Here is a 23,564-nt window from a genome sequence, read left to right on the forward strand (position 1 = left end):
TTATCTTGAAGCTGTGTTATTAGGAGCATACAGTTTCAGGACACTTACATCTTGTTAAACTGACCCTTTTTCTTGTGAAATGTCTCTGTTTATCTTTGAAATGCTTCTGTCCTTAAAATGGTCTTGTCTGATACAGTGTGACTAACCCAGCTTTGTTTTGGATTTATATTTACATGGACAAGTTTTTTGTCTTTTCTTTCATGATCTTCTATGCCTTTATACTTATGGTGTATCTCAGATAATGGCATATGGTTGGCTTTTGTTTCGTTTTGTTTTTATCCAATTTGTTAATAGGAGTATTTAAGACTCTTTATAGTGAATGTAATTACTGATTTTGGGGGGATTAAAGCTTCCATCTTACTCTGTTTTTACTTGTCCCATCTGTTTTTTTGTTTGTTTCTTTCTTGCTGACTTGGATAAATCACACATTTTAAGTATTCAGGTTTTATTTGTCTTTTAGCTGGAGGTGCACATTTCTGTTCTAATGGTCGTACAGAGCAGTTTAGTATGGGTCCTCGGTTTATCAGAGTTGACTATGAGCTGGTTTTACCAATTCGCAGACAAGCCAAGCATCCATGATGTTTTGCTTCCATTTACCCTCCTCTGGCCTGTGGTGCCATTGTTTCTGTGTATTTTAATTTTATATATGTTTTAAACATGGCAAGATGTTATTATCGTTTTAAAATTGCCAACATTTCTTTTTATTGAGCCTTCGCAGCCTCTTGGTTTTCTGTCACTTGGTCCTGTCTTCTGGCATGCTTGGTAGTTGGTGGCCATTGTGTTTGAGAAATGGTAGAGGTTCTCGATGATGCTGTCTTCCAGCAGACAGAGGAGGGCAGAAGGCCTGTGTTCAGTTAAGGGGAGGCTGTTCCTGGTTTGCCTCACTCCTAGGGCACAGCCCTTCCAGGGACTCAGCTAGACGCCCTTGCCCTCACATTGGTAAATTCTCTGCTTAGCTTCTGTTGTCTCAGGCAGCTGCTCTGGGCACCTCTCTGTGTAGTTGCCATGTACCTTAGGGAGAACTGCATGCAGAATGTGGGTGCCCTTCTATGAGGATGGTGGCTGCCCGAGTTCTGGCTGCTCAAGAACCCCCTCCCCCTCCCCTCTAACCCCGACTCCTGCCTGAGCGTCGCAAGCTCCAGGCTGCTGCTCTCCTGCCCGCTGCTCAGCACCGCAGGTCAGGAGGAGCCCGACCTCACGGGGCCTCTGTGCTTACCTCCATGGTCTGGGGTCTCACCGGCGGTCTGGGTGGCCAAGGTTGTCTGCCAGTTGGGTGATTTTAGTGAGTTTGGGAAACTCCTGAGGGCATGAGGAAACTAACCAGCCGCTGCCTTCAGATTGCAAAGGTTTTTCTGTTAAGTCCCAGAGTTTTAGTCCCTCGGACTCTTTCAGGGGGAAAAAGTCATTGTTAGAAAGGCCCTTCCTCTTCAATATGATTTTTTAAAAATTCTTTCTTCAGTTCCAGGGCTTTCATGACTTCATTGTTTTTCATGTAAATCCTTGATCGTCTGTGTTTTATTTCAGGGTAAGAACCCAAGCAGTTTCTGTAGATGGCAGCCCCTGGGGCTGGGTCACTGCTGGGTGGTGTTACTGCTCTCGTACTAGACCTCGTGCGGACTTGGACCTGATTTGGGACTTGTGTTCGAATGTGCCGCCGTCTGTGCTGCTTGCCACTGTGGCCATGGTAGCACCCCCCGCTCTGTGATGCATCGCTCTGGAAACTTTTTAAAATTTGGATCCAACTTTTTTTTTTTTAATTTTATTGATTTATTTTTAGTAATCCCCACATCCAGGGTAGGGCTAGAACCCGCGGCCCTGCAATCAGGAGTTGCAACTTACTGACTGAGCCAGCCAGGTGCCCGGCTTGGGAAACATTTGAATTCTGATCCCTCTTCCTCACTTTTACTGGATACGTTGCATGTTCATCTTCCAGAGGCGCGTTGGAGTTAGCCGGTCTGACTCTTGGTAGAGCGAAGTCCGGCTTCTTGTGTCTTTGGTCTCATCAAATTCTTCGAAGCCGTAGATTAATCTGGACAGTGTCGTTACCTCTGCACTCTGGCGAATCTGTAGTGCGTACCTCGCAGTCTTCCGTGCGGTTGCAGGGGTGGGGTCCGGCCCGGCCCGCACCACCCAGACGGCGAGATGGCCGCATCACCACCTCGGAGATCTCCGAGGCTCCTCTAATGCCAGCTTTTCCCTGCCCACTTCACGGACTTGCTCTTTGCCCTCCCGCCTTGCAGTCTGACAGCACCTCTGGACTATCCCACCTCCTCCTTCCCAGTTGTTAGGGCTTCTCTTTCCTGATCCGTGTGTCCTGCGCATCTGGCCACCGGGCCGGCTCCTGACTCCGCGGCGAGAGCCCCTGGTGTTGAACTGTCGAGCCTGGTGTGGCCTTGGCTGCGTGTATGGGAACGAACATGCACGCCCACACGCCTCCACACGGCGTACGTGAACACGCGTGGAACTGTGTTAAGACGAGCGTCCATCTGTGCCTCCTTTGCTCTGGTTTTGAAATCCAAAAACACATTGAATTGCGTTAACCGTTTGTGACGATGGTAAAGTTTGTCCCTCCGACTCAGTGCTCAGATGACTCGTGTATCACACATCAGTTTTGGGATGGACCGTCTGACTGCGGCGTTCTGTTCGTATGTGCTGCTGTGTAGGTAGCTTTTGTTTTGAGGGAAATGAATCTTCCAAGGGACAAACTGGGCAATGTGGCTAGAGTTTGGTGCACACAGAGCTCGGGTCTGGAGGGCACCTGCTTGGCTCCTTTCTCCCTTCTGTCCCGAGAGCTCTGGCTGCTGCTCCCATGGAAAATGTGGACCCAGTGCCAGGCCCAGGGTCCACTCCCCCCGGCTCGCCTGAGGGCTCACTGGACACAGGCCTAGAGAAGAGCTGGACAGGGTGCGTGGGTGATGGACATGTCAGGACTGGGCAGCAGAAAGTCTCAAAAGGAGGAATGTGCTGAGAAGCATCCTTGTAGGTGGAGTGAGCCTGTGACACACAGTGTGCCCTTAGTGCATCAAAAAGGAACTTGCTCTGCCATCATGAGTTCATTCTTTACCTTGAGAATCTGAGAAATTGGACGGTCTCTCCAGTCTGGACCTGGATGGAGGTGTTGGGAATTGACATGCCACGGCCTGGAAGCCAGCAGGGGGAGCAGGAGCTGCCAGTGGGGCCCCAAGGAGAGGGCGGGGGCTGCCCAGGTCACAGGCTGGTGCTGTGCCCTCGGAAGGCTGTAGGTGAACACATGAGACCAAGACTTGGAGACAGTGAGCCACACACCAGTCGCCATCCAACCTCCACCAGGGCCCGGCACCCAAGGCCTTCCAGCTGGGATCTGGGGGCTGGGGGTGGGGTGCACCCTGACCCGGAGACCCGAATCGGGGCATGTGGTTGCACGGCGGCCAGAGCCCCCGTCTCCAGGTGTGTTTCATCAAGAGGTGCGGCATGTGAACCCGTGTGGTGTTCAGACAGGCTCCCGTGTGAGAAGTGAGTGTGAGCGCTTCCTCGCCCCATGGGTGCTTTTTTGCTTTTGAGTTGGGAACCTCAGCAGATCTGGAGGCTACATGCATGTCATGGCTTGAGGGGTTCTCTGGGACACCGTGGTATTTGTGGCCCCCAGGCCAAGCCCCGGGTTTTGCCAAGCCTGGGCTAAGCCCTCAGAGTACTGTTTCTCCTCCTGGTGGCCCTGCCGGGGGACTGTGGAGTCAAGGCTGGCACACCGGACACACTCGCTGCCCTCGTCCTGTTGGACTCATGCGGGGCTAGACCCAGAAGGGGCTGTGCTTGGGGTGCCAGATGTGAGGTTGAGCTCCAGGCCCAGCTGACCCCCTGCCCCCGTCCTGAAGCCATGGCACCCCTGCACCCTAGGCAGGCTCCAAGGGAGCTCCCAATCGTCTATCCGTGGCCAGCCCAGATGGCACAGACCTTGGCCCCTTCTCCAGGGGCAGCATCCCTTATTCAGGACTTCAGAGAGCTCGCGATCATCCCTTTCGGCACACATTCCGCAGCCAGCCTCCCACACCTCAGTGGCGGAGTGGGGGCCCTGGGAGCTCTCGCCGGTCAGGAAATCCTGGGGCCTCGTAGGACTCAGGTCTGTGCCTGTGGTCAGCATGTAGCTGTTACAGCTGCCCCTGGGGACCGGACGGCCCCTGTGCCCTCCCCCTGGCCCGGCTCTGGCTGACTTGCTTCCACCCCGTGCTTGCCGGGAGACGGCAGCCCGGCCGCTGCACGAGCCATTGCCCCGCGGACTGTAGCCCGCTGTGTCCCAGCTGACAGTCTGCGTGGCATTAATGTCACGGCTGCTCTCCAGCCGGGGTGGCTTTGGCTTCCCTGCCTGGGGGTTTCATGGGCCTGTGGTGTTTCTTCAGAGAAGCGATGAGGGTGGTGAGCCGGGGTGAGTGACCGGTTCCTGAGGCTCTGCCTGGCCTGCAGCTGCCATGCTCTGCCCCGTGGTCAGCTGGTGGGTGCCCCGCAGAGCCCAGAGCGGCCTGGTGAGCCGGTGTGTTGGGAGACGAGTGGGGTCTCAGCAAAGGGGGCATGGGGGCTGCCACCGGGTGTGGGAGCGGGTTGGAGATGGAGGACACACGCCACAGGAGGGGGCATGGGAGGTCCCGGCAGGTGGCAAGGGCAGGTGTGTGGGGGACCTAGTAGAGCTGGTTTCTTTTCTGGAATTTCCGGGCTCCATGCAGGCCGTTCTTTCTAAATCAGCCTTACGTTAAGGCGCTCTTGGTCTTTTTCAGGAAGCTCTTGGTCTTCCAGTATTGAAGGAGTTAATGTTTTTTTATTCTGCGATATCTGTGATGTTTTTGCTTTTAGCCCAGGAAGCCCAGGGTTAAAAGAAAAAATCCCGAGTCCTGAGTGAAATATTGCCATTGCAGTCTCCCATGGGGCTGCTCAGCAATGTGGTAGGAAGATAGTGTAGTGACCGGCTGGGCGGGACGCCTCCTGCTTTGTGTCCCCGTCCTGTCGGGCTGGCCCCGGCTGGGTGCCGGCCTCGGGCTGCTCTAGAGTGGTCTCCTGCCCGAGCGGCCGCTGGTGCCGCAGAGTGGCTCACGCCAGGAGCTATTACCCACTGCTGGTCATTGTCCTGTTGGTGCCGTGGGCTCCGAGTTAGGAGAAGAACTTCTCGTTGCTTTTCAGCAGGGTCATTTCTGCTATTGGTTGGGAAGTATGAAATGCAGGGGATTTGAAGCGTCCTTTTCTTTTAACTTTTAAAATGACCTCGGTCACTTCTGGACACCATCACTGCCCCACGAATCTTCCCTTCTGGGGAAGATGTCCTGTGCTAACGCTGAGCGTGCTCAAGCTTGTAGGAAAACACTGGGGGGGAGGGGCATGGTCACAGTCAGGAGCTCTTGACCATATGCTGCGCGGTGTGGAGTCTGCAGATGCCGCCGTGGCTTCCCAGATCTCGCTGTGAACCTTGGGTAGCCCTGTTGCACCAGCCGTGGGAGGCTGGAGGGGCACCCCAGGGCCTACTTGACGTGTGGCCGGCCTCGGGAGAATGGCCTGTCCTTGGCCTCTGTGAGCACCGGGGCAGCGCAGTGTTCGCAGAGCGGCTGCGCAGAAATGGACGTGTCCTGGAGGCTTTGTCCCCCGGCCTCGCCCGCCTCTGTGAGTGGAAGCTGTTCCTCTGAGGAGTGCCCCTTCTCCGGCTGGTTTGACCCAGGGATGGCTCACTGGTCTTTTTTAACTGGTCCATTTTAAAGTCAGCATGACTTGGGGAAAAAGGTTTGAATCCTGGCTCTGAGACTGCCTGGGGTGAGCGGCAGGGTCTCCCTGGCTCTTGGGGCAGGTGGCCTGGCTGGGGGATGTCCTGCAGACTCCACAGGACCGGGCGTCCCTGCTCCCTGGGGACAGCCTGGCAGGCCGGGCGCGGGGCAGAAATAGCCGCAGAGATAACCGCGCCCGTCGGGCCAGCTTGTGCGTGTCTTCATGGAGACACTGCGGGAGGGGACGGCGTCACACAGGGCAGGCTTGGTCCTCCCAAATCTCTGAGGGCTGCGTTTGTGACCTGCCCGGCTCCCTCATGGGAAGGATGGGCTCAGGGGCGAGGACCCTCAGCAGGCAGCGGCATGGGCAGCATGACTCACTGGGCAGCCCCACTGGGCACCCACTGCTCAAGGGGGGTGGGGAGCCGCCTCCCCATCTGTGCCAGTGGCTCCAGGCGTGGCCCGCACAGGACGACATGGGAGGCAGACCACCTGCACCCTGGGCCCACTGCACAGCGGTCGGCTGAGACACGGGAGGCCAAAGTGCCCCCTTAGGGGAGGGCGCTGCCCTGAGATTCTTCCTCTTCTGGGCGGAGCCATCAGGAAGCCCTACCTCAGCAGCCACAGTTGCAGGCAGGTCCAGCTCCTGCTCTCCAGGAGGCCTGGCCAGTGGGCGCGGCGGTCCGCTCTCTGCAGAGAGCCTGCCCCTTCCTCCGGGGCCGGCCTGGCTCTGGCAGTTTGGGCTGATGATTCGGTCATGTTGATAGTTAGGGACCCCCATCTCCTAGTGGCCAGCATGGGGGTCAGGCAGGCTAGTAGGACCACAGCCTCGCGCTGCGTGCTGTGCCCTGCTGCCCCTTCCTCCCCTACGCAGGGCAGGGCTTCAGGGACCGCCCGACCCCTTTGACCCTTGGGTCTTTGTCTTGTCCAGCTGGTGTTCTGGGTTGGCCTGGGCGTCCTGGTGGTCGGCACACACACTACCCTGTCCGTGAGCGAGGACGCCCCCGTGGACTTGGCCGAGGACGCCCCGGCCGGCCGGCTTGAAGAGGCCGAGGGCATCGTAAAGGCAGAGGCGGCTTGGCTCCCAGGTACGCAACGTCCAGGTATGCACACGCCCCCGCCCCGCAGCTTTCCCGGGCGCCCCCGCAGCGCTGCCTCAGGGTCACAGCGCGCGAGCGAGCGGTACTTCCCCGCCGTCTCACCCACCCTGGTCCTGTTTGACTGGTCGAGTAGGGCCGGGAACGGCCGCCTGCCTGTGGGGGACAGCAGGATGGAGAGCTCAGGCCCGCTGCTCGGCGCGCTGACAGGTAAGCAGGTGTGTACATGTTATCAGGTTTGCTTGCTCTGGTTTGGGGATGAGGGTTCAAGCCAGGTTTTGCTTGGACAAGGTCAGCGACGCCCCATGGCTTTGTTTGATGTCCCCCCACTTGCTGCCGTTCCACCGGCCCGTGGGGAGGGGTGGCCCACGCGGCCTTCTACACCTGCAGGCTAGCTCAGAAGGCCTGCTGCCATATGGCTGCACGGCCCGCCCATGGCCGTGCTCGTCGGGGTGCAGGGTGGCTTCTGAGCGTGGCTTTCTGGGCTGCAGAAGGGGCTCCATCGTGTCCTTAGTCGGTTGGGAGAGGAGAGTGTTCCTGGAGTCTCTGGCCGTCCCAGGCAGAGCTGGGAGGGCTTCCTCACCCCTCACCCCCCAGCAGCTCTGAGTAGCATCAGACTTGGGTACTGGGGGGAGGGGTGTGCTTCATTCTGGGGGCTTCTGCTCTGAGGACGGTTGGGTTGTAGGCATTCACACTCATGGTGTGTCCGTGCGCGTCTGATCCCCTCCCCCACAAATAGGCCCCACCGCGGATGGTGCTCTGCCCGGCTGCTGCCCGGCTGCTGCCCGGCCTGCCCTTCTGGGAGACGCCCCTCGGGGGGAGCAGTGCTATTTGCCCGTGGGTTTTGGGTGTCTTTTGATGGTGATGGCTAAGGAGTGCCTGCCCTAGTAGGAGCCCGGTCTCCCCGCCTACCATGATCGACAAAAGGTCCCAAAAGCCTGGCAAGAGTTGAACTTGCTCTAGGTCCTCGGCGCCCAGGCCTGCCAGCAGCGGAAGGCACGTGGCCCTTAGATTTGTTGCTGTCTCTGTCCCCAGGCTTAGAAAGCCCCTAGCTGGTGTCCATGCCCCCCACAGCCTCCCCTGGAGGGCACAGCCTCTCCTGGGGCTCAGAGGAGCAGGCCGTGCTCTCTTTTGTCTTCTTGGGAGGATGGCCTGGCAGAAAGATTACCCTTTTGGGGTCCCTGCGGAGAGGGCCCCGGGGAATGGCGGGGTTCCCCAGAGGAACAGATCAGAGTGGTCAGAAGCCACCTGAGTGTCCCACGCCAAGTTGCATGGATTTGGCAGTTAGGATGGAGGAAGTCCCCTTGGAGAGGGACACGGGTGGCCTGTACCGGCCCCTGCTGGGTCCCTCACCGCCGGGCGTCTTGGCCTTGTGCTTCATGGATGGCTGCGGCCGAGGTGGACTTGGTGCCGTTGCTCCCGGCTCGCCCGGGGAGTTCCTGGCATTGGTTGGCTCCGGGCTGCCCGTCCCCCCGGCACTACGCACCCGCTGTCTGCGGCCCGTGCCAGCAGCCGCAGCCTGTCGCAGAGCCGGGCCGCGAGCTCACCTGGAGCCCGCCGCAGCCACATCTGGTTTCCATTGCTTCCGCGAGCCCGTAACAAAACACGCGCCCCCAGAGCCACACGCCATTTGTTTTTAGCACGTTCTCCGTTTTTCTCAGCCTGGCGTCCCCCGTAATTGACGGGTCGCCTCGTTGAAGCGGAGCCGGGGCTGCTGGGGCCTGCGCCGTGTGCGCGCCTGTCAGGCTTCGGCCTGTCGGCCTGCAGTGGGGTTTTACTGGTCTCTCTGGTGGTGCAGAGGCCAGGATGGTGCAGGTTTCCTTAGAGCCCCGAGCCGGCTCCGGGGCAGACGGTGGCAATCCTGCCCTGCTGGGGACATGTGGGACTGGGACCCGTGGCCTGGCACTCTTGGAGAGCGGCGCCCGGGACACGTGCTTGCTGGGGTGGTGAGCAGCGGCAAGCGTGGAGGAAAGAGGTTGCTGGGCCCTGTGAGGCAATTCTCTGTTAAAAAGGCTAATTAGACCATTTCTCTCCTATCTGAGAGCACCCCACAGGGCCTAGTGGGTCAGGTCGGGTTCTAGAACATGCTTGGCTCCCTCCTCTGAATGCAGCCCCGTCCCCTCTCCTCCTTTCCCCGCAGCGTCCCCACTCCATGTCCTCAGCCTGTGTCATGGTGTCAGAGCACCCCTGGTGCGCGCGCTCCCCCTTGGCCACCCCGCAGGGGTGCGGGTTCTGCTCTGTGGGAGAAACACCAGAAGACCAGGATGGGGGCTCTGCTCAGGCCGGCGCAGGCTAAAGGCTGGGCAGCTTGGCTGTGACTGTGGGTGCAGGTGGCAGAGGGTGACCACAGGCCTGTGTGAGAGTTCACCGCAGGGTCCCCTGCCCTGCACTCGCTCTCCTGAGGACTCACTCCTGCACGTGGGCGGGATGTGCACTCTGCAACAGATGCCAGGCCGTGTGTGAGGGACGGGGGGCCCGGCGTGCTCTGCTCTCCTCAGCTGGGGCAGACGGTCCCACCACAGCCCTCCCAGTCTTTGCTGAAAGCGGCTTTCATTGGCCTCTGTGCTGTGGCACCTGACCCCACTGTGTGTTACTCGGGCCCTCCCAGGTGACTTTGCCAGCTCAGCCACACTGCTGTCTGGGGCAGGGAGGCCGCTGTCTCCCATGTGCAGCCCTGAGTGACCCCGACCTGCCCTCGGAGGCCCTCGGGGAGCGCCTCGCCTCCTCTGCCCGTGGGGAGCCCTGCCGGCTCTAGGGGACTGTGAAGAGTGAGGCTCGGGCCACCGTGGCCCCTTGGCTGGGACGCTTGGGTCTGGGGAGCCATGGTGACTCCTGTGTGCTTGGAAAGATGCGAGGATACAGCGGTCAAGCCTGCCTGTGCCAGCCACGCCCAGCAGAGCGGGCTTCAGGAGTCAGCACTCCCCGACCCACTCTCATGGCCACCTCGAGGGTCAGGAAAGTCACTTAAGTGCCGGGCCTGGCTCTCAGCTCTTGCCTTACAAGTGCATGGCCCTGGGGTCCCACGTGTCTCCTGAATCGGAGTTTCTCCGGGTGACACGGACCCATCTGTGGGCTCAGGTGTGATAGGAGCAGTCCCTTTGTTTCGGTGCTTGCTGACTTAACTGAGCCCTGGGTCCCCGGAGAGAGGCTGCTCGATGCCGGCCGCCCACCTCTAGAGCAGGCACCTCTAGCCCAGGTGCTCGAGCGCAGAAGTCCTTGGTGTAGAGGTTGTGACCCCCTGACCCCCGCTGCCGCCACATCCCCGATTCCAAAGACAGCCCAGAGCACAGGGTCTGTCCTGCTGAGCTGGAATTGAAGACTTGATCCCCAAGCTGGGCCCTGGGAAGGAGAGCCTGGTGGGGAACCGTCCGTCGGCATGTCTCAGGGCACTTCCAGCCTCTCACTCCATCAGGCGGGTGAGTAGGTCCCTTGTCACCATGCGGCCTGGTTCCTCTGAAAGCCAGACCCGCCCCAGGCAGGGTCTCCCACCGCCTGGCAGAATGAGGCACGGACCCGGGACCGTCCTGGGTCTTTCCTGGGTCATCTGTGGTTGCTGGGACCTGGCAACGACCCCGAAGGTGAGCGAGGTGCCCATCTGCTCCGGGCCCGTCCGCGGCCCTAGCTGCCTGCTGGGCATGGTCAGCTCCTCAGTCGCTTGTTCTGGGGGTTGTGTTTGGTTCGCTACGCTGGGAGGCATTACCGGCTGTCTGCGGCCGAGAGCCCAGTTCCCGCCCAGGGTGTGCCGGTCGTTGCTGTGGACCGGGATGCTGGAGGCTGGAGGCGCGGCTGGGGGTGCGGGAGCCCCAAGGTGTCTTGGCCTTGCTGTGAAGCTGGGTGCCCACGCAGCTCTGTCCAAGGGCCCTGGCGGGAGACTCCTCGCTGCTTCAGGTCCCCGCCGTCCTGCCGCCCATACGGGGGTCCCCTCAGCCCAGCCCATCAGGCTGCCCCTGCTTTCATGGGGGACTTGCCTCAGTCCCTGCTGAGACAGCCACACGTAGGTGACTTGGTCTTGTGATGGCTTAGCAGCTTGTTTTCTTTTCTTGTGTTTTTCCTTTCTCTTCTGGCCCCTTTTCTTTCTTTTTTAAAGATTTTGTGGGGCGCCTGGGTGGCTCAGTGGGTTGGGCCTCTGCCTTTGGCTCAGGTCGTGATCCCAGGGTCCTGGGATCGAGTCCCGCGTTGGGCTCTCTGCTCAGCGGGGCGCCGGCTTCTCGCTTTCTCTCTGCCTGCCTCTCTGCCTACTTGTGATCTCTTGTCTGTCAAGTAAATAACTAAAAATAGAATCTTTAAAAAAAAAAAAGATTTTGTTCATCAGAGAGAGAGCAGGAGCAGGGGGAGCAGCAGCAGAGGGAGAAGCAGCAGAGGGAGAAGCAGACCCCTCGCTGAGCAGGGAGCCCGATGTGGGGCTCGATCCCAGGACCCTGGGACCATGACCCGAGCCATAGGCAGACGCTTAACTGACGGAGCTACCCAAGTGCCCCTAACAAAACTTTTTCTTAACTTTGTGATCCACGAGATAGACGCCTTGATTTACGGTGACTCCTGTTTGAGCACAGGGCCTCTGGGAAGGGGTGAATTGTGTGACAGAGACCAGGGTGTTTTCATCTGCTCGAGCGATGGTCACCCGCTTACTGTTATCAGCCCCTTGGTTCAACTGTAGAGTCCAGAGTCTGCCTGCGAGCCTGCCACCTGGCAGGGCCCCGTCCCTGCACTGGTCTGGCGAGGGCACTGTCCCCCAGCTGCCTCCTGGCGCCCACATGAGTGAGGGCACTGCCCCGGGCTCGCCAGTCCAGTCGACCTGCATAATAATTTCCTCTCCTTTGGGACCAGCAGGGCCCTGTCCGAACAGGACACCATGACATCACCCCCCGGCCAGCAGCCCTGCTGCCCATGGAGGACAGTAGTCAGCCCTTCTCTGGGCAGCTCATGTCCTGTGATGGGGAACAAGAGTGTGCTTCCAACCTCTACGGTAAAATGATGGATTTTTAAAGTTTCTTTTCCCAGGTTGTTTAGTTTTTGCCCCATTTGCCAATTTTTTAATGGTGACCGCTTCCTAACAGGCTCTGTTTCGGTCCTGTGGGCCCCCGGTTGCCATGCGGGTGAGCTACTGCACAGGACTGTGTGGGGACAGGTGTGGACAGGCGTGGCACTTGGGGGCAGGGGAGGCGTGGTTCTCCAGCTCTGCCGGTGGCCATCTTCGCTGCTGCCCGTCTTCGCTGTTGGCAGGAAGAGGCTCACGGCTTCACCGTCGTTCCCAGCGGCGTTCCCTCCCCCGAGCACCTCCCAGCGCCACCCCCCATACCCGCCTGGAGCGGGGGTTTGAGGTGTGGCAGGCTGGTTGTCCCAGCGAAGGGGGTCCCTGGGCACATGCCCTCCGCAGGCTGCCCCCCGGTCCTGCCGCAAAGCGCGGGTCCGTGCTGCCCTCTGGTGGTGACGGCCGGTATTCCGCGGCGCCGTGCTCTGCACCCGGTTAGGTGTGAATTGCATTTTGACATATTTTTGTTATGAAAAATGACAGTTTTCTGTGCTACTTAGCTGCTAATGCTTGAGCAGGAAAAAATAACTGCGTAGGCTCTGCCATCCGAGTAGGAAACGTGATTACGATCTACGGACAACCGCCCAGTCCCTGCGCGGGGAGGGAGGGGCGGCGTGGCCCTGTGAAACTGCGCAGTGAGCGGCCTTCTGCTCGCAGGCCCGAATCCAGTCGTGGACGCCGCCTCGGACGGCCGAGATAAGCCGAAGCTGCCCAATGAGAAAGAGGAGATGGAGCAGGCCCAGATTAAGGGCCCCGTGGACGCGCCCCAGAGGGAAGGTGCCAAGGAGAAGCAGGAGGCGGCACAGCTGGACCGGCCCGGCCGAGGTGGGTGGCGGCGGTGGGCGGCGGGGGAGGGGACCTGCCTGAGTTCTGGTCCTTTCTGCCTCCTTCCTTCTGTGACTCAGGGGCGACTCAGATGGGGGCCCCGCCCCGGCCAGCCGGCTTGCAGCTGCCCCTGTTGTAATTCTCTACAGGTAGCGTCTGTGCTCAGGCAAAAGTCCGGTCTGTGGGAGGCGGCACCTGCCAGCCTGCGCCATACCGTTGGGCACTGGGACTCAGCTCACGCCCCTGGGAAGGAGAGCCGGGCCACCCCAGCCTGCTTGCTCCACGACATGTCTGTCTCCCTGCAGGTGTGGCAGCACCAATGGGCGAGGCCCACCGCCACGAGCCCCCTGTCCCTCATGACAAGGTGGTAGTGGACGAAGGTGAGGACCGGGAAGAGCCAGCAGAGAATGAGCGTCCGTCCAAGCACGTGGAGGAACAGGCTCCAGGGGGCAATGCTCAGATGGCACTGCCTCTGTCAGATTCGGAAAGAGAGAGACCCAGACAGGACCAGGTCTTAGAGGTAGCAGGGGGTCTCCCTGAAGATCCCTGGAAGGTTCCAGAAGGAAATGGTCAGCCAGCCATCAAGCCCGTGGAGGAGGACCAGGGGCCAGGCGACAGGGGTCTGCAGCCAGGGCCCCAGGCAGTGCCACCCAAGGGGCAGGACGCCCCAGCAGCTGATGCGGCGGAGAGAGCTGGCGGGGTCCCGCTGCCCGGCCGGGCTGCAGGCGCTGCGGGCAAGCTGGCGGACAAGAGTGAGCCCGGTGGGTGTCAGCTGCGCTTGTCTTGGCAAACTGCTCTCCCTAAGAGGATCCTCCGGTGGGGGGCCCAGGAGAGGCCGGGCGGGTGGGCCTCCTCCTGCCCGCACTCCCGCTCGGCTGCCCAGGTCAGCACACGGACGCGTGAGAGCAGCGGCCCCTTCCGCAGCTGCTGGGGAAGCCCGGAGTCTGGTGATGTGACAGCTCCCGGGGTATCTGTCACGCAGTTGCTTGCCGAACCTCTGAGTGTCAGGTGGCGCGCTGTCTGTGCGTCTGGGCCCTCACGGGGGACGCTTGACAGGTACCGCGCCGTTCAGGGCTCTGCGGCGCGGCCGGGCCGGCTCTCGCATGTTAATTGGCGAAGGTGGTTAACGCTGGCTCGCGGCCATGAGCCCGCGAGATCGTTAAATGTGTTTTCATTACTTGGCCGGCAGTCATCAGGGCGGATACGAACTGCTGACGGAGGGAGGGAGACGCGGAGGCTAGTTTTCGGAAGCCTTTTCCCCATGGCGTCCCTCTCCCGCCTTCTGCCACCTGCCCCACCCACCGCTTCCTCCTGAGCTCTCTGCAAACCTCCCGCCTCTCCGTGTGTGCAGGTGGGAAGGCCGCCCTCCCGGTGAAGCTGGCCCCCGAGGCCGGGCCGCAGGCAGAGCCGCAGGAGCAGAGGGACGCGGAGGGCCAGGCCGGCGGCAAGCTGGAGGGTAAGGCCTTCGCTTTCTTGCTGCGTCCTCCCTGGGGCCGGGAGCCCTCTGCCCCTTCCTTCCAGACACACAGCGATGACTGGGGGCGTGGGGAGGCGCAGGTGCCTGTCCTCCCGGCAGGGCTGTTCGAGCCCCCCACCCCCGGCTCTGTACTTGCTGGCTTCCCCGTGAGGGAAGACCCGAAGTAACGCCCCCCAGCAGCTTCCTCTGGGTACCCCCGCCCCAGCTGGTCTGTGTCTCTCTTTCTTCCCTTAAAAAAGCCTCTGTTGTCCTGTCACAGGATTTCCCGTTCGCCTGTGTGGCACTCTCAGGGCGGCCGTGCCACTGTTGCCAGCACGCGAGCTGGTCAGCTCCCCGGCTAGGGGTGTCTGTGCACCCCCGGCGCTGCTTAGAGCTAGGAGCTGCCCTCCCGGCGGCCCAGGTGGGAGGACAGGTGCCTCCCGCCTCCCCTCGTCCCCTGTGTGTCACCCGCCGCTTAGGGGGACGTGTGTGCCCATCTGTAGCGAACGCCCAGCACCGTCTGGAAACAAAAGCTTGTCGCGCGCTTTTATCCCCAGCGGCTAATCCTCCTTCGGACGTCCGCGTCTGTTTTGGGGCCAACCTCTCCTCGTGGCTTCGCCCCATTGGGTGCTACCTCTGTAGTGTGGCCGGTGGCAGCTTTCCTGGCTGGTGGTCTCCTGTCCTCGTTTCACTGGTGACCAAGGGGCCTCTGCACACCTGCTCCCTGGTTAGAGCCCCTCCCCTCCCCCACCCACCTCCCGGACACCGAGTCTGCAGAGGGGCCCCGTGAGCCATGCAAGGGTGTTTCTCCCTGAGCCTCCCCCAGGTCTGGGCGTGTGGATCTCGGTGGCACAGCCCTGGGGCCGTTGTGTGTGACGCGCCCCCCAGAGGGTCCTTTGGGGACAGCCCGCCCAGAGCACTGGGCTTGGGGCTGCCTGCTGAGCCCCCCGGGCAGTCAGGGGCCTGAGCCAGGAGGCCCTGGAGGTTTTCTGGGGTCCGGGGGCTGCCCCGGGGGCTTCCTGTGGTGTTTCCTGTCTGGTTTGTCTCCCTGTGCTCACGGATGCCAGTGCTTATCCTGTTACCTAAACCTGTTTGATTCTTTCGATTTTTTTTCTTTCTGAAAAGACAATTCTCACGGTTTCCTACTCTGCCTTTCTTCCGTGCGCCTCTCAATGGGATGAGCAGCCGAAATCAAACAGATAGTAGCAGGTACGGACCCGGAGGGCACGCTCCCGAGGAAGGCCTGCGCAGAGTCTGAGATGCGAGAAGGGGAAGGCGCAGGCTGGCTGGCCACAGGCTTCACTTGGAGCCGCCGCTGCCGCCTGACCCCCGCCCCAGGCTTGGCTCTAGCCCTGCAGCTGGGGTTCCCCCGATGCCCTAGCTCCCTCCTTTCCACAAATGCCCCGGTCCTGGAGGACGGTGGGTGCGGTCTGCACACGCCACCTGCTTCAGGCCTCCCCGAGGGTAGGGCCTGCATGGAGGTTCTGCCGTGTGCATGGCCCGGGATTAACGTGTTCTGCATGCGTGTTAGCATCCATCTGGGGTCCTGGCGGGACGGGCTCTGTCCGTGGGCACGGCTTGTCACCACTCTGGTCCACACCTGCCCCCCCATGTCGCTTCTGGCTGGACCTGACGTGGCACCTCTCCGCTCCTCCTGCATCATCCTGCATCATCGATCCCGGGCTGGTCCCCCGAGGGGCCGGGCCGGCTGGGGCCGCTTCTCCAGCACCTGCTCCAGGGACAGGCCGTTTGGGCGGCTGTCATCGTACTGTTGACTGTTACGTGGCTACGAGCCATGGGTACCCAGAGTGACAGCAAGGCACATGGCCGAAGTGGCTGGTCTAGAGCCCGGGGTGGGGGGTGACAGCGCGGCGCACTTCCCTCCCACGGAGCCCCAGTCCGGTCCACAGGATGTGGCCTTTCTCAGGCAGGTGTCTTCATGACCTTAGGGTGTTTGGAGGAGGGCCAGGTGGGGGTGGGGACTGCCGCTCGGGGGCCTCCACGTGGCTCCTCCTCCCTGCCGCCTGGTTCAGCGTATTCCTCATGGGCCTCTGGCCGGAGGGAGGCCGACCCCGCGCTACCATGGCAGGTCATGGGTCACCGTGGGGGAGGATGGGCCAGCTTGTCCATGTGTGCAGCCTCGCCGGGATGTGGGCCATCACCACGCCCAGAGCGTCCTTCCTTCAGCGCTCGCCCGCCCCCCAGCCCAACAGCCCACGTCGTCTCTCACAGCCTCCTGTTCAAAGGCAGACGGGTCGTAGCAGCTACATAAGCCGTGGCTGCGCGCAGGAGACGGCTGGTGCTGAGGCCTTTGTAGCAGAAGCCGAGCTCCCCGGTGCTCCCACAGGTGGCCGCTGCTGGCTGCAGGCTGACTCGGGGCCTCTTCCTGGGCCCACGTTCTGGGTTGGGGGCGTGGAGAGCCGGGCGGGTCCTCGGACGCACACCTGCTGCGGGGCCTGGGCCCTGTGGGTGTCAGCAGCCGGCCTCTGCCTCACCGAGGGCTCGTTTCTTGTCTGGGGAAGGCCGTTTTGTTTGTTTCCTAAATTCTCACCTTGGAGGAAACTTCCTCAGAGTTCTGGGATTCTGTTTTTAGAGCAGTTTGTAGCTTAACGCGCCCCAGCCCAGGACACGGCAGCATTCCCACGGTGGCACAGACCTCCCCTGTAGCTTCTCTCGGCGTCTATTCCCAGGGGCGACCATCTGAGCAGCTGGGCCCCTGCTGAGCATGTCCAAGCCTCAGGCCCATGTGGGCCCGTGTGAGCGAAGGGCATCCTGGGGAGGGTCCCCCAGGCGAGCCGGCGCCCCGCGTCCCTCTGCCCTCCACCGAGCCCAGCACCTGCGCGGACAGGGCAGGCTCTGAGTGTGCGCTCCCCCCTCTGCAGAAGCCGGCCGGGCGGAGATGCTGGACCACGCGGTCCTCCTGCAGGTGATCAAGGAGCAGCAGGTGCAGCAGAAGCGGCTCCTAGACCAGCAGGAGAAGCTGCTTGCGGTGATCGAGGAGCAGCACAAGGAGATCCACCAGCAGAGGCAGGACGGCGAGGACGGCAAGTCAGGGCCAGATTGGGCCGGGGATCATCACCGAGCGCGGGGCCGCCCGTGGTGTCTCCTGGTGACTCCGTGGGGCTGGGGCTCCGGGGCCTGGGGTCCTGCTGGGCAAAGTTCTGGCTCGTGTTTAATTGCCGGCCAGTTCACCCTTCCAGCCCGCGTGTTGGTAGCTTCCGTCTGCTCCCGCGGTTCAATTGGTGACTGATTTCATTTGCAGCCGAAGCGCAGCCAGAGCCTGGGGTGCCGGCACCCAAAGGGAAGGAGCAGGAGACCCAGGAGGGGCAGACCGTGGACCGTCCCTCGCAGCAGCCTGTGGAGCCTGCACTCGGAGCCCCCGGGCGTCTCCCCGCTCCACCCCAGGGCCATGGCCAAGGTGCCTTAGAGGAGCCCAAGGCGGAGCCCGAGGTGGCTATAGGCAGAGCTCCAGCGGGTCCTCCTGGCGTTGCCGACACAGAGGCCCGGGTGGCCCAGGCTGAGCCGAGGGAAGGCCAGCGGGGCGCTGTGGCCCAGGCAGCTGGCGCTGGCATGCCGGAGCGGGTGCCCATGCCGGACCCTGCCGAGGGGCCCAAGAGCCCAGAGAAGCCCGTTGCTGGTGAGCTGCCCGAACAGGACACTTTTGGCAGAAGCTCCCACGAAAGGAAGAAATCCCGAAAAGAGGTGGCTCCCACTGCCAGTGCTCAGGAAGCGAATGTGCCGGGGGCGAGGGAGAATGGCAACCCTCATGTGAGGTCCCAGCCGGTGAGCCGAGGCCGGGGACCTGCAGGCCTGTCCAGCAGGTCAGGAGGAGCAGCCCCTGGGGCCCAGACCGAGATTCGGCAGCTGGAACACCGGGCCGTTTCTGTTGGGACTCAGGGTGGGCAGCAGGGCGCTCACCTGGAGGCCAGAAAGGAGGCCATCGCTGGGGACCGTGTGCTTGCTCTGGGGGAGGACACTGCCGTCCAGAAGCCGGAGCGGAGGCAGGACCCTGATCCGGGGCCCATCCCTGGGGCTCAGAAGCTAGACCATGCCAAAGCCAACCGAGACCTCAAAGTCCAGGCCGGTTCTGACCTTAGGAGGAGACGGCGGGATGTGGCTCCTGGGGCAGGGGGGGACCCGGCCCCAAGGGACAGGGTCATCATCAGCTTTAACCCTCTCCCGGACGTGCAGGTCAATGACCTCCGTCGTGCGCTGGAGACCCAGCTACACCAGGCTGCGGGGGGTGCCTTGTGGGTAGTCCACGGCCGCCAGGTAAAGCAGCTGGTGGGGGCCCCAGAGGAGCCCTGAGCGGCCACCAGCAGCTGCTGTCCTCCCAGTTGGTGGGTCTCAGCAAGCCATGCCAAGGCCATGTGGGTGCAGAGTCAGAGTCATGCTGTGGCTGGGGGTCTGAGCGGCCTGTCACCGCGGCCTCGCTGTCCAGGCGGCCTGTGCCTTCTCCGTCCCGCATCTTTAGCTTGTCCAAGTGACCGAGCTCGGCAGGACCCAGAAGACGCAGCGGCCGGCTGGGGAGCGTGGGCGGCCCTGGTGTGGACACGGGCTGCCGTGAGAACCCGCTGCACGCCAGGCTCCCGCTTTCTCCAAACAGTCGTCGCAAACGAGACATTGCGAGGGTTGCAGAGAACTGTGACGAGCTCGGCCCCCACACAGCTCTTCGCCGGACGCAGCTTCGTGGCTACGGGCATCTCGAGGGTCAGAGCTGCCCGCCTGCGTGCCTGCCTCGGCCCCCGTCACAGCCCCTCTGCTCTCCGCGCTCCCTCTGCTTTTCTAAACCATAAAGTTGTTTACAAATTAGAAACATCGTGGTGTCCGGTCCGTGAGGCTGGTGTGGCGCTGTGCTGGTGGTCGTGAGGCCGCCTGTGGACCAGACCTTGGGGGGCGGGGAAGCCTGACGCATCACGGCCTCCAACAACCCTGTGAGCAGCTGGGGGAAGGGGTGGTGTCCCGTTTTCAAAGAACAGGAGAGCTGATGGTCGCCCCCTGGCCGAGGCCAGCGGGCAGGTGTGGCCATGGTAGGCTGTCCACCCGCAAGCCCAGGGCTCTCACCAGCTCTGCCCCGCGCTCCGAGGGCAGTGAGTGCTTCTGACCCCGCTGCCGGGGCCCCAGGTGTGGCTGCTGGCGGGCTGCTGGCTAGAGGGGCCCGGGCACATGATGGACCACCGCTTCCTGGCAGCTTCAGCCATGGCTTCTGGCCTCGACCTCCCCTGTGCCTTTGAAATTACATTGTTTATTGTAGTCCCGTGTCCTCGGACAGCCTGACGGCTAGAACAAAAGGCCAAGGGGCTTCCTCCTGACCCCAGGAGCTGGTGCTAGGGAGACTGGAGCCGACGGACGGACACTGCTCCTGCAGCGGAAGGCCCCGGAGAAGGGGTGGGTCTTGGGGTGCTTCCTGTGCTTAGGTGAAGACGCCTTCCGGGTGTTTCCGTGACATCAGAACTCTGCTTTTTAGAGAGGGTCGTGTTTCTGGACGCATTTACCTGGATCTCTTACCTTGACCTGACCTTCGTGTCTTCTGGAGGTCAGGCCATCCTCCTGCAGTCCGCAAAGTCGCGTCCTCCTCAGAGTGGGGGACCCAGTCCCCGCTCCCCTGGACACTTGGGGTCTTCGTCCCAGTATACACTCTCCCAGCCTCCCCAGCCTTCAGCCCCTCAGGAGAGGACCCAGGATCTCTGGGTGAGGTCACCTTGCCAGAAACAGGGAGCTTGAGGGGCTGGGAGCTGTCGTTTGCCTTCTGACCTCAGACCACTGGTGCCAAGACTGACAGGTGCAAGGAGTGGGCCAGGCAAGCATCGTAAACAGCCGCCAGCGGGTGACCCTCCTGGTGGGGAGTTGCCCGGGGCGACTGGGGTAGGATCTTGCCTGAGCGCTCCTATTCTAGGGCAGGGCCAGCGACTGGAGGTAGGTGGGAGTGAGGATGGAAACCCAGTGCAGCGCGGCACACAGAGTTGCAGCCTCAGGAATGGCTGCATCCAGACCCAGTTCTGCGGCATTTCCCTCAGTCAGAAAACAAGGACGAAGGCCAAGGAACATGGAAGGGAGTTGGGTGTATGGCCCGAAGGGGAGGGACACAGGAGTTTGGACTAGAGCTGGGAGACATGGGGGCAGGAGGGCACCTGGTAGGACTGTTCCAAAAGTGGCTTGGAGCCAGTGTGCCCAGCAGAGACCCATGTGCTCCCCACAAGAGGCTGCCGAGGTCAGAGTGGAGAGTGTGAGGGTCTGGAAAAGCCCACCCTCAAGGCCACAGGAAGGAGAAGGGTCGTGGTGAGGAGTGCTGGGCTCCCAGGCCCACCCCATTCCTGCTCTGGCCCTCGGTGTGTGTGGGGCCAGGGCGTGGACCGCCCCCCATCCGTGCATGGATGCTGGACTCTGGCAGGCCAGAGGCTATGGACCCCAAGGGAAAGGTGACCTCCAGGCTCCTGGAGCACAGTCCCCAAGTGTCCAGCAGGCGGCGCTCTGGACCTGTGGAATCCCTGGACTGTGCCTGATTTCATGCTCAGGTGGCAGGGCTGGGGTGGTGGACAGGGACTGTCAGGAGGGCTTGGCTCTGACCGGGGGCTGCAGAAGGACAGGTGCCCCACACAGTCACTGCTGCTGGGTTCCTAAGCCAGACCCTCCCTCAGCTGGCTGGCGCCTCTAGAAGGGCAGCCCCTCCTTTTTTGCTTCCAAGTCCAGAAAAACCGCCTGAGTGGCCTTCCTCCCTACCCGTGGCTCTTTCCCTCGCGGCGGCTGGACTTTGGCTCCGGCACGGCCTGTAAAGCGGCAGCTGCATCTGCTGCCTCGGTCAGGCTCAGGTAAGGTGTTTTAGATGAAAATTCTTCAAAAAGTGACCATCCCGAGCAGCGTGTCCCCACGGCTCAGGGTGCTCCGCGCACGACAGAACAGGGCTCTGGTGCGGTCCACCCTGCTCTTTATTGTGGCTTCCCTGGGTCTCACGCTAACCCGAACCCTCACGCACGCGGCGCAGGAACACCAACTCGCCCCCGGCCCCAGTCCTCTCAGCTCTGAATGCTTCGGGTGTTTCCGCCATTTGCCCTTTGGGGCCGTCGGCGCCGCAGGGCTCTGCTTCCTGGGGCAGCAGACGGAAGTGCCGTGCTGGCTCGTCCATCCTAAAGGCCTCCCCTCGGGCTCTTGGCCTGGAAGGTAAAGGATTTGGTGTGAACGGGGTAAGTGAGATGAGGCCGCGGAGTAAGGAAACCGCCCACCAAACGTTGTCTGGCAGCCACTACCTTCCCGAGAGCCTGGCCACCGGCGCCGGGGACAGGGACGCCTAGCAGGGGGCATGGGTGCTCCCAGCTGCCGCGGGCCACGCTCCACCTGCTCCACACCGGCGCCCCCAAAGCCACGCCCCCTGGACCAGGTCCTGTGCAGACTCCGCCGCCCCGACACCCCGGGCTGGGTGCTCCGAGGCAGCAGAGCTGCTTACAGAGAAGGCTGCGGCCAAGCGCTGAACACTCGCCCAGAGACAGGGCTCCCGGGACGCGCTGGACGGGAGCCTGCCGCCCTTTCTGCCTCTCACGCTGCTCCCCACCAGTGCCGTGGAGTCCGGCAGAAGGGGCGCGTCTGCGAGAAACACTCAGGCACCTAGTCCCCGAGCCTGTCCTCTTCGGTGATGCTGGCGCGTGGAACAGCTCCTGAGCGTGGGGCGCGGAGTGTGGGGACCTCTGCGGGATCAGAGCAAAGGCGAGTGCGACGCCTGGAACGGGGAACTGCCCGCCACAGAAGGCCATCCCGGAAACCTGTAATTATCACGGCTGGTTCTCGTCTCACACGCAAGTTCTTCCAAGCAGCGACCCCTGTGCTCTGGGGAGGGCTGTACCACGAGAAGCCACCGAGACGACAGATGTGACCCTGGGTGAATGGCTCACGTCAGACCTGTGGCTGGTGACAAGGGCTGACCAGGGATGGGGGCAGGACGAGCCCAGAGCGATGCGGCCGCTATGATCACAAGGGAGGTCCCCGGGTAAGGCAGCACGAGCACTGTCCTCTCCCTGGAGGAGCGGCCAAGCCGCAGAAAGCCGGTCTGCTCAGGGGGACCCTGGAGTGCCGGGAAATGGCCTCAGCAGCCCTAATTTCTGCTCACCCAACTGCCCCGTCTGTGGTCCAGGTCTCTGTACCAGCAGCTCCGGAGAACATCACAGCCGCTGGCATCACAGCCCGACCCCAACCCAACACACGGGGCACCGGCCCAGGACCCGCCCGGCAGGCAGCCCCCTCCTCACGCCCTCTGTTACCCCAGCCCAGGCTCCCTGGGTGTGTCTGCATCTCCTCAAACCCGACCTGCCGCACCCTTCAGGAACACGTGGGGACGCTAGGTCTTCCCTTGCCCAGGGCTGGTGACCTTCGGACTCACAGCTGCCCACCTGACCCCACAGAGATCACTAAACGCCTGGGAAACAGGAGGGACGTGCTGCTGAGCGCCCAGAGTCCCAACCGAAGGAGGCGCCGACTGGTGCCACACGGCCCGCTCCAGGGCGGCGGGGGCTGACGAGCCCAGCAGAGTGACCTGCGAGTGCCCCTGGGGCCATCGGGGCAGCGAGGTTCTCGGTGGGCGCTGGCGGGCTTCAGGGCTGCAGCCGTGCGCCCAGCACACCCGTGGGGCGCTCACCGCCCGCGAAGCGAAGACCGCGGGTGCGGAGGCGCCCGGGGCTCCTCTGGACACCAGGGCCACCGCACCCCACGAGCTCCAGGCGCTCGCCCCGCGCGCCCCGCTGCCGTTCCCCTCCCCCGACAGGCGCGGCACCCGAGTTCCGAGGCGGCCGCAGGCACCGGCACCGGACGCACGGCAAGGGAAGGCAGACCTGCGGGTCCCCCGCTCGGCGGGGCCGGGAAGGGAGACGACCGGGGCGGCGCCCACCTACCGCGGCGGCAAAGCAGCTCCGCAGGGCCTCGAACTCCCGCGCACACAGATCCTTCGTCAGGCGGCCGCCGGGGGCCGTGGACGCCTGCACGCACCTGCCGTAGGCCGCGGCCTGTGGGCGGGCGGGGAAGGGCGAGGATCGCGGAGGCCCCCGCACCCGCCCGTCTCCCGGGGCAGACCCCGCGCCCCGCCGGTCACCGCCCTGCCCGCGCGGGCCCTTCCCGTCCCGTAGGCACTGCCCCGCCCGGCAGCTCCTCACCTCGGCCCCACAGGCTGCTAGGCGCTCGGGGAAGGCGCGGAGGCGGCTTCGCACGCGCCCCCACACCGCTCCGTTCCCCGACATGAGCGGCTCCTCCCGGCACCTCTGGGCGCCGCCATCTTGGGCCCGTCCTCTTCCGGTGTCCGGCGGCTCGATAGGCGCGCCTTCCGCCCGCAGTCGTCCCTGCGGTTCTTCATTGGCCAGGCTTCAGTCCACGCCCCTCTTCCGGGGCGGTGTCGGTTCTCCCTCTCCTCTGCAAGTGGCTCGTGGATTTGTCTGTCTTGGATTGGGACTTTAGATTGG

General features: G+C 62.5%; 2 protein-coding genes across 10 annotated transcripts in view; one reads left to right on the forward strand and one right to left on the reverse strand.

Moving 5' to 3' along the window:
- Positions 1–18,939, forward strand: part of SLC38A10 (solute carrier family 38 member 10) — a 47,675-nt gene extending 28,736 nt beyond the window's left edge. For 5 of the 8 annotated variants that reach the window (XM_047707937.1, XM_047707939.1, XM_047707943.1 and 2 more), the window contains 7 exons: positions 6,649–6,820; positions 12,504–12,671; positions 12,977–13,432; positions 14,023–14,127; positions 15,313–15,336; positions 17,010–17,171; positions 17,390–18,939. In XM_047707937.1, coding sequence (XP_047563893.1) covers positions 6,649–6,820; positions 12,504–12,671; positions 12,977–13,432; positions 14,023–14,127; positions 15,313–15,336; positions 17,010–17,171; positions 17,390–18,435 — 2,133 coding nt within the window. In that variant the 3' untranslated portion in view covers positions 18,436–18,939. The remainder of the gene's footprint in view (positions 1–6,648; positions 6,821–12,503; positions 12,672–12,976; positions 13,433–14,022; positions 14,128–15,312; positions 15,337–17,009; positions 17,172–17,389) is intronic. The other 3 variants (XM_047707936.1, XM_047707941.1, XM_047707942.1) reach the window with 2 other exon arrangements.
- Positions 18,940–20,756: 1,817 nt separating this feature from the next.
- Positions 20,757–23,422, reverse strand: NDUFAF8 (NADH:ubiquinone oxidoreductase complex assembly factor 8). Of its 2 annotated transcripts, XM_047707954.1 has the most exons (3): positions 23,262–23,422; positions 23,004–23,114; positions 21,036–21,278 (listed from the first exon to the last, which is right to left on the reverse strand). In XM_047707954.1, exons 1-3 carry the CDS (start codon positions 23,343–23,345, stop codon positions 21,252–21,254), a joined length of 222 nt encoding a protein of 73 aa, XP_047563910.1. In that variant the 5' UTR covers positions 23,346–23,422; the 3' UTR covers positions 21,036–21,251. The 2 variants fall into 2 exon arrangements, with proteins under 2 accessions (XP_047563909.1, XP_047563910.1); XM_047707953.1 differs by lacking the exons at positions 23,004–23,114; positions 23,262–23,422 and adding an exon at positions 21,569–22,929 and having other exon boundaries at positions 20,757–21,278.
- Between the last annotated feature and the right edge of the window lie 142 nt (positions 23,423–23,564).

This window comes from Lutra lutra, chromosome 16 (genome assembly GCF_902655055.1).
Source record: "Lutra lutra chromosome 16, mLutLut1.2, whole genome shotgun sequence".
Classification (NCBI taxonomy): domain Eukaryota; kingdom Metazoa; phylum Chordata; class Mammalia; order Carnivora; family Mustelidae; genus Lutra; species Lutra lutra.

Bases quoted from the DNA above. Each gene is read 5' to 3' on its own strand.
- NDUFAF8 (XM_047707953.1), bottom strand. From the start codon at position 21,872: ATGGCCTTCTGTGGCGGGCAGTTCCCCGTTCCAGGCGTCGCACTCGCC. The intron at 21,279-21,568 runs GTAAGCAGCTCT...TTTACCTTCCAG, and splicing joins GCTTGGCCGCAGCCTTCTCT to GCCAAGAGCCCGAGGGGAGG.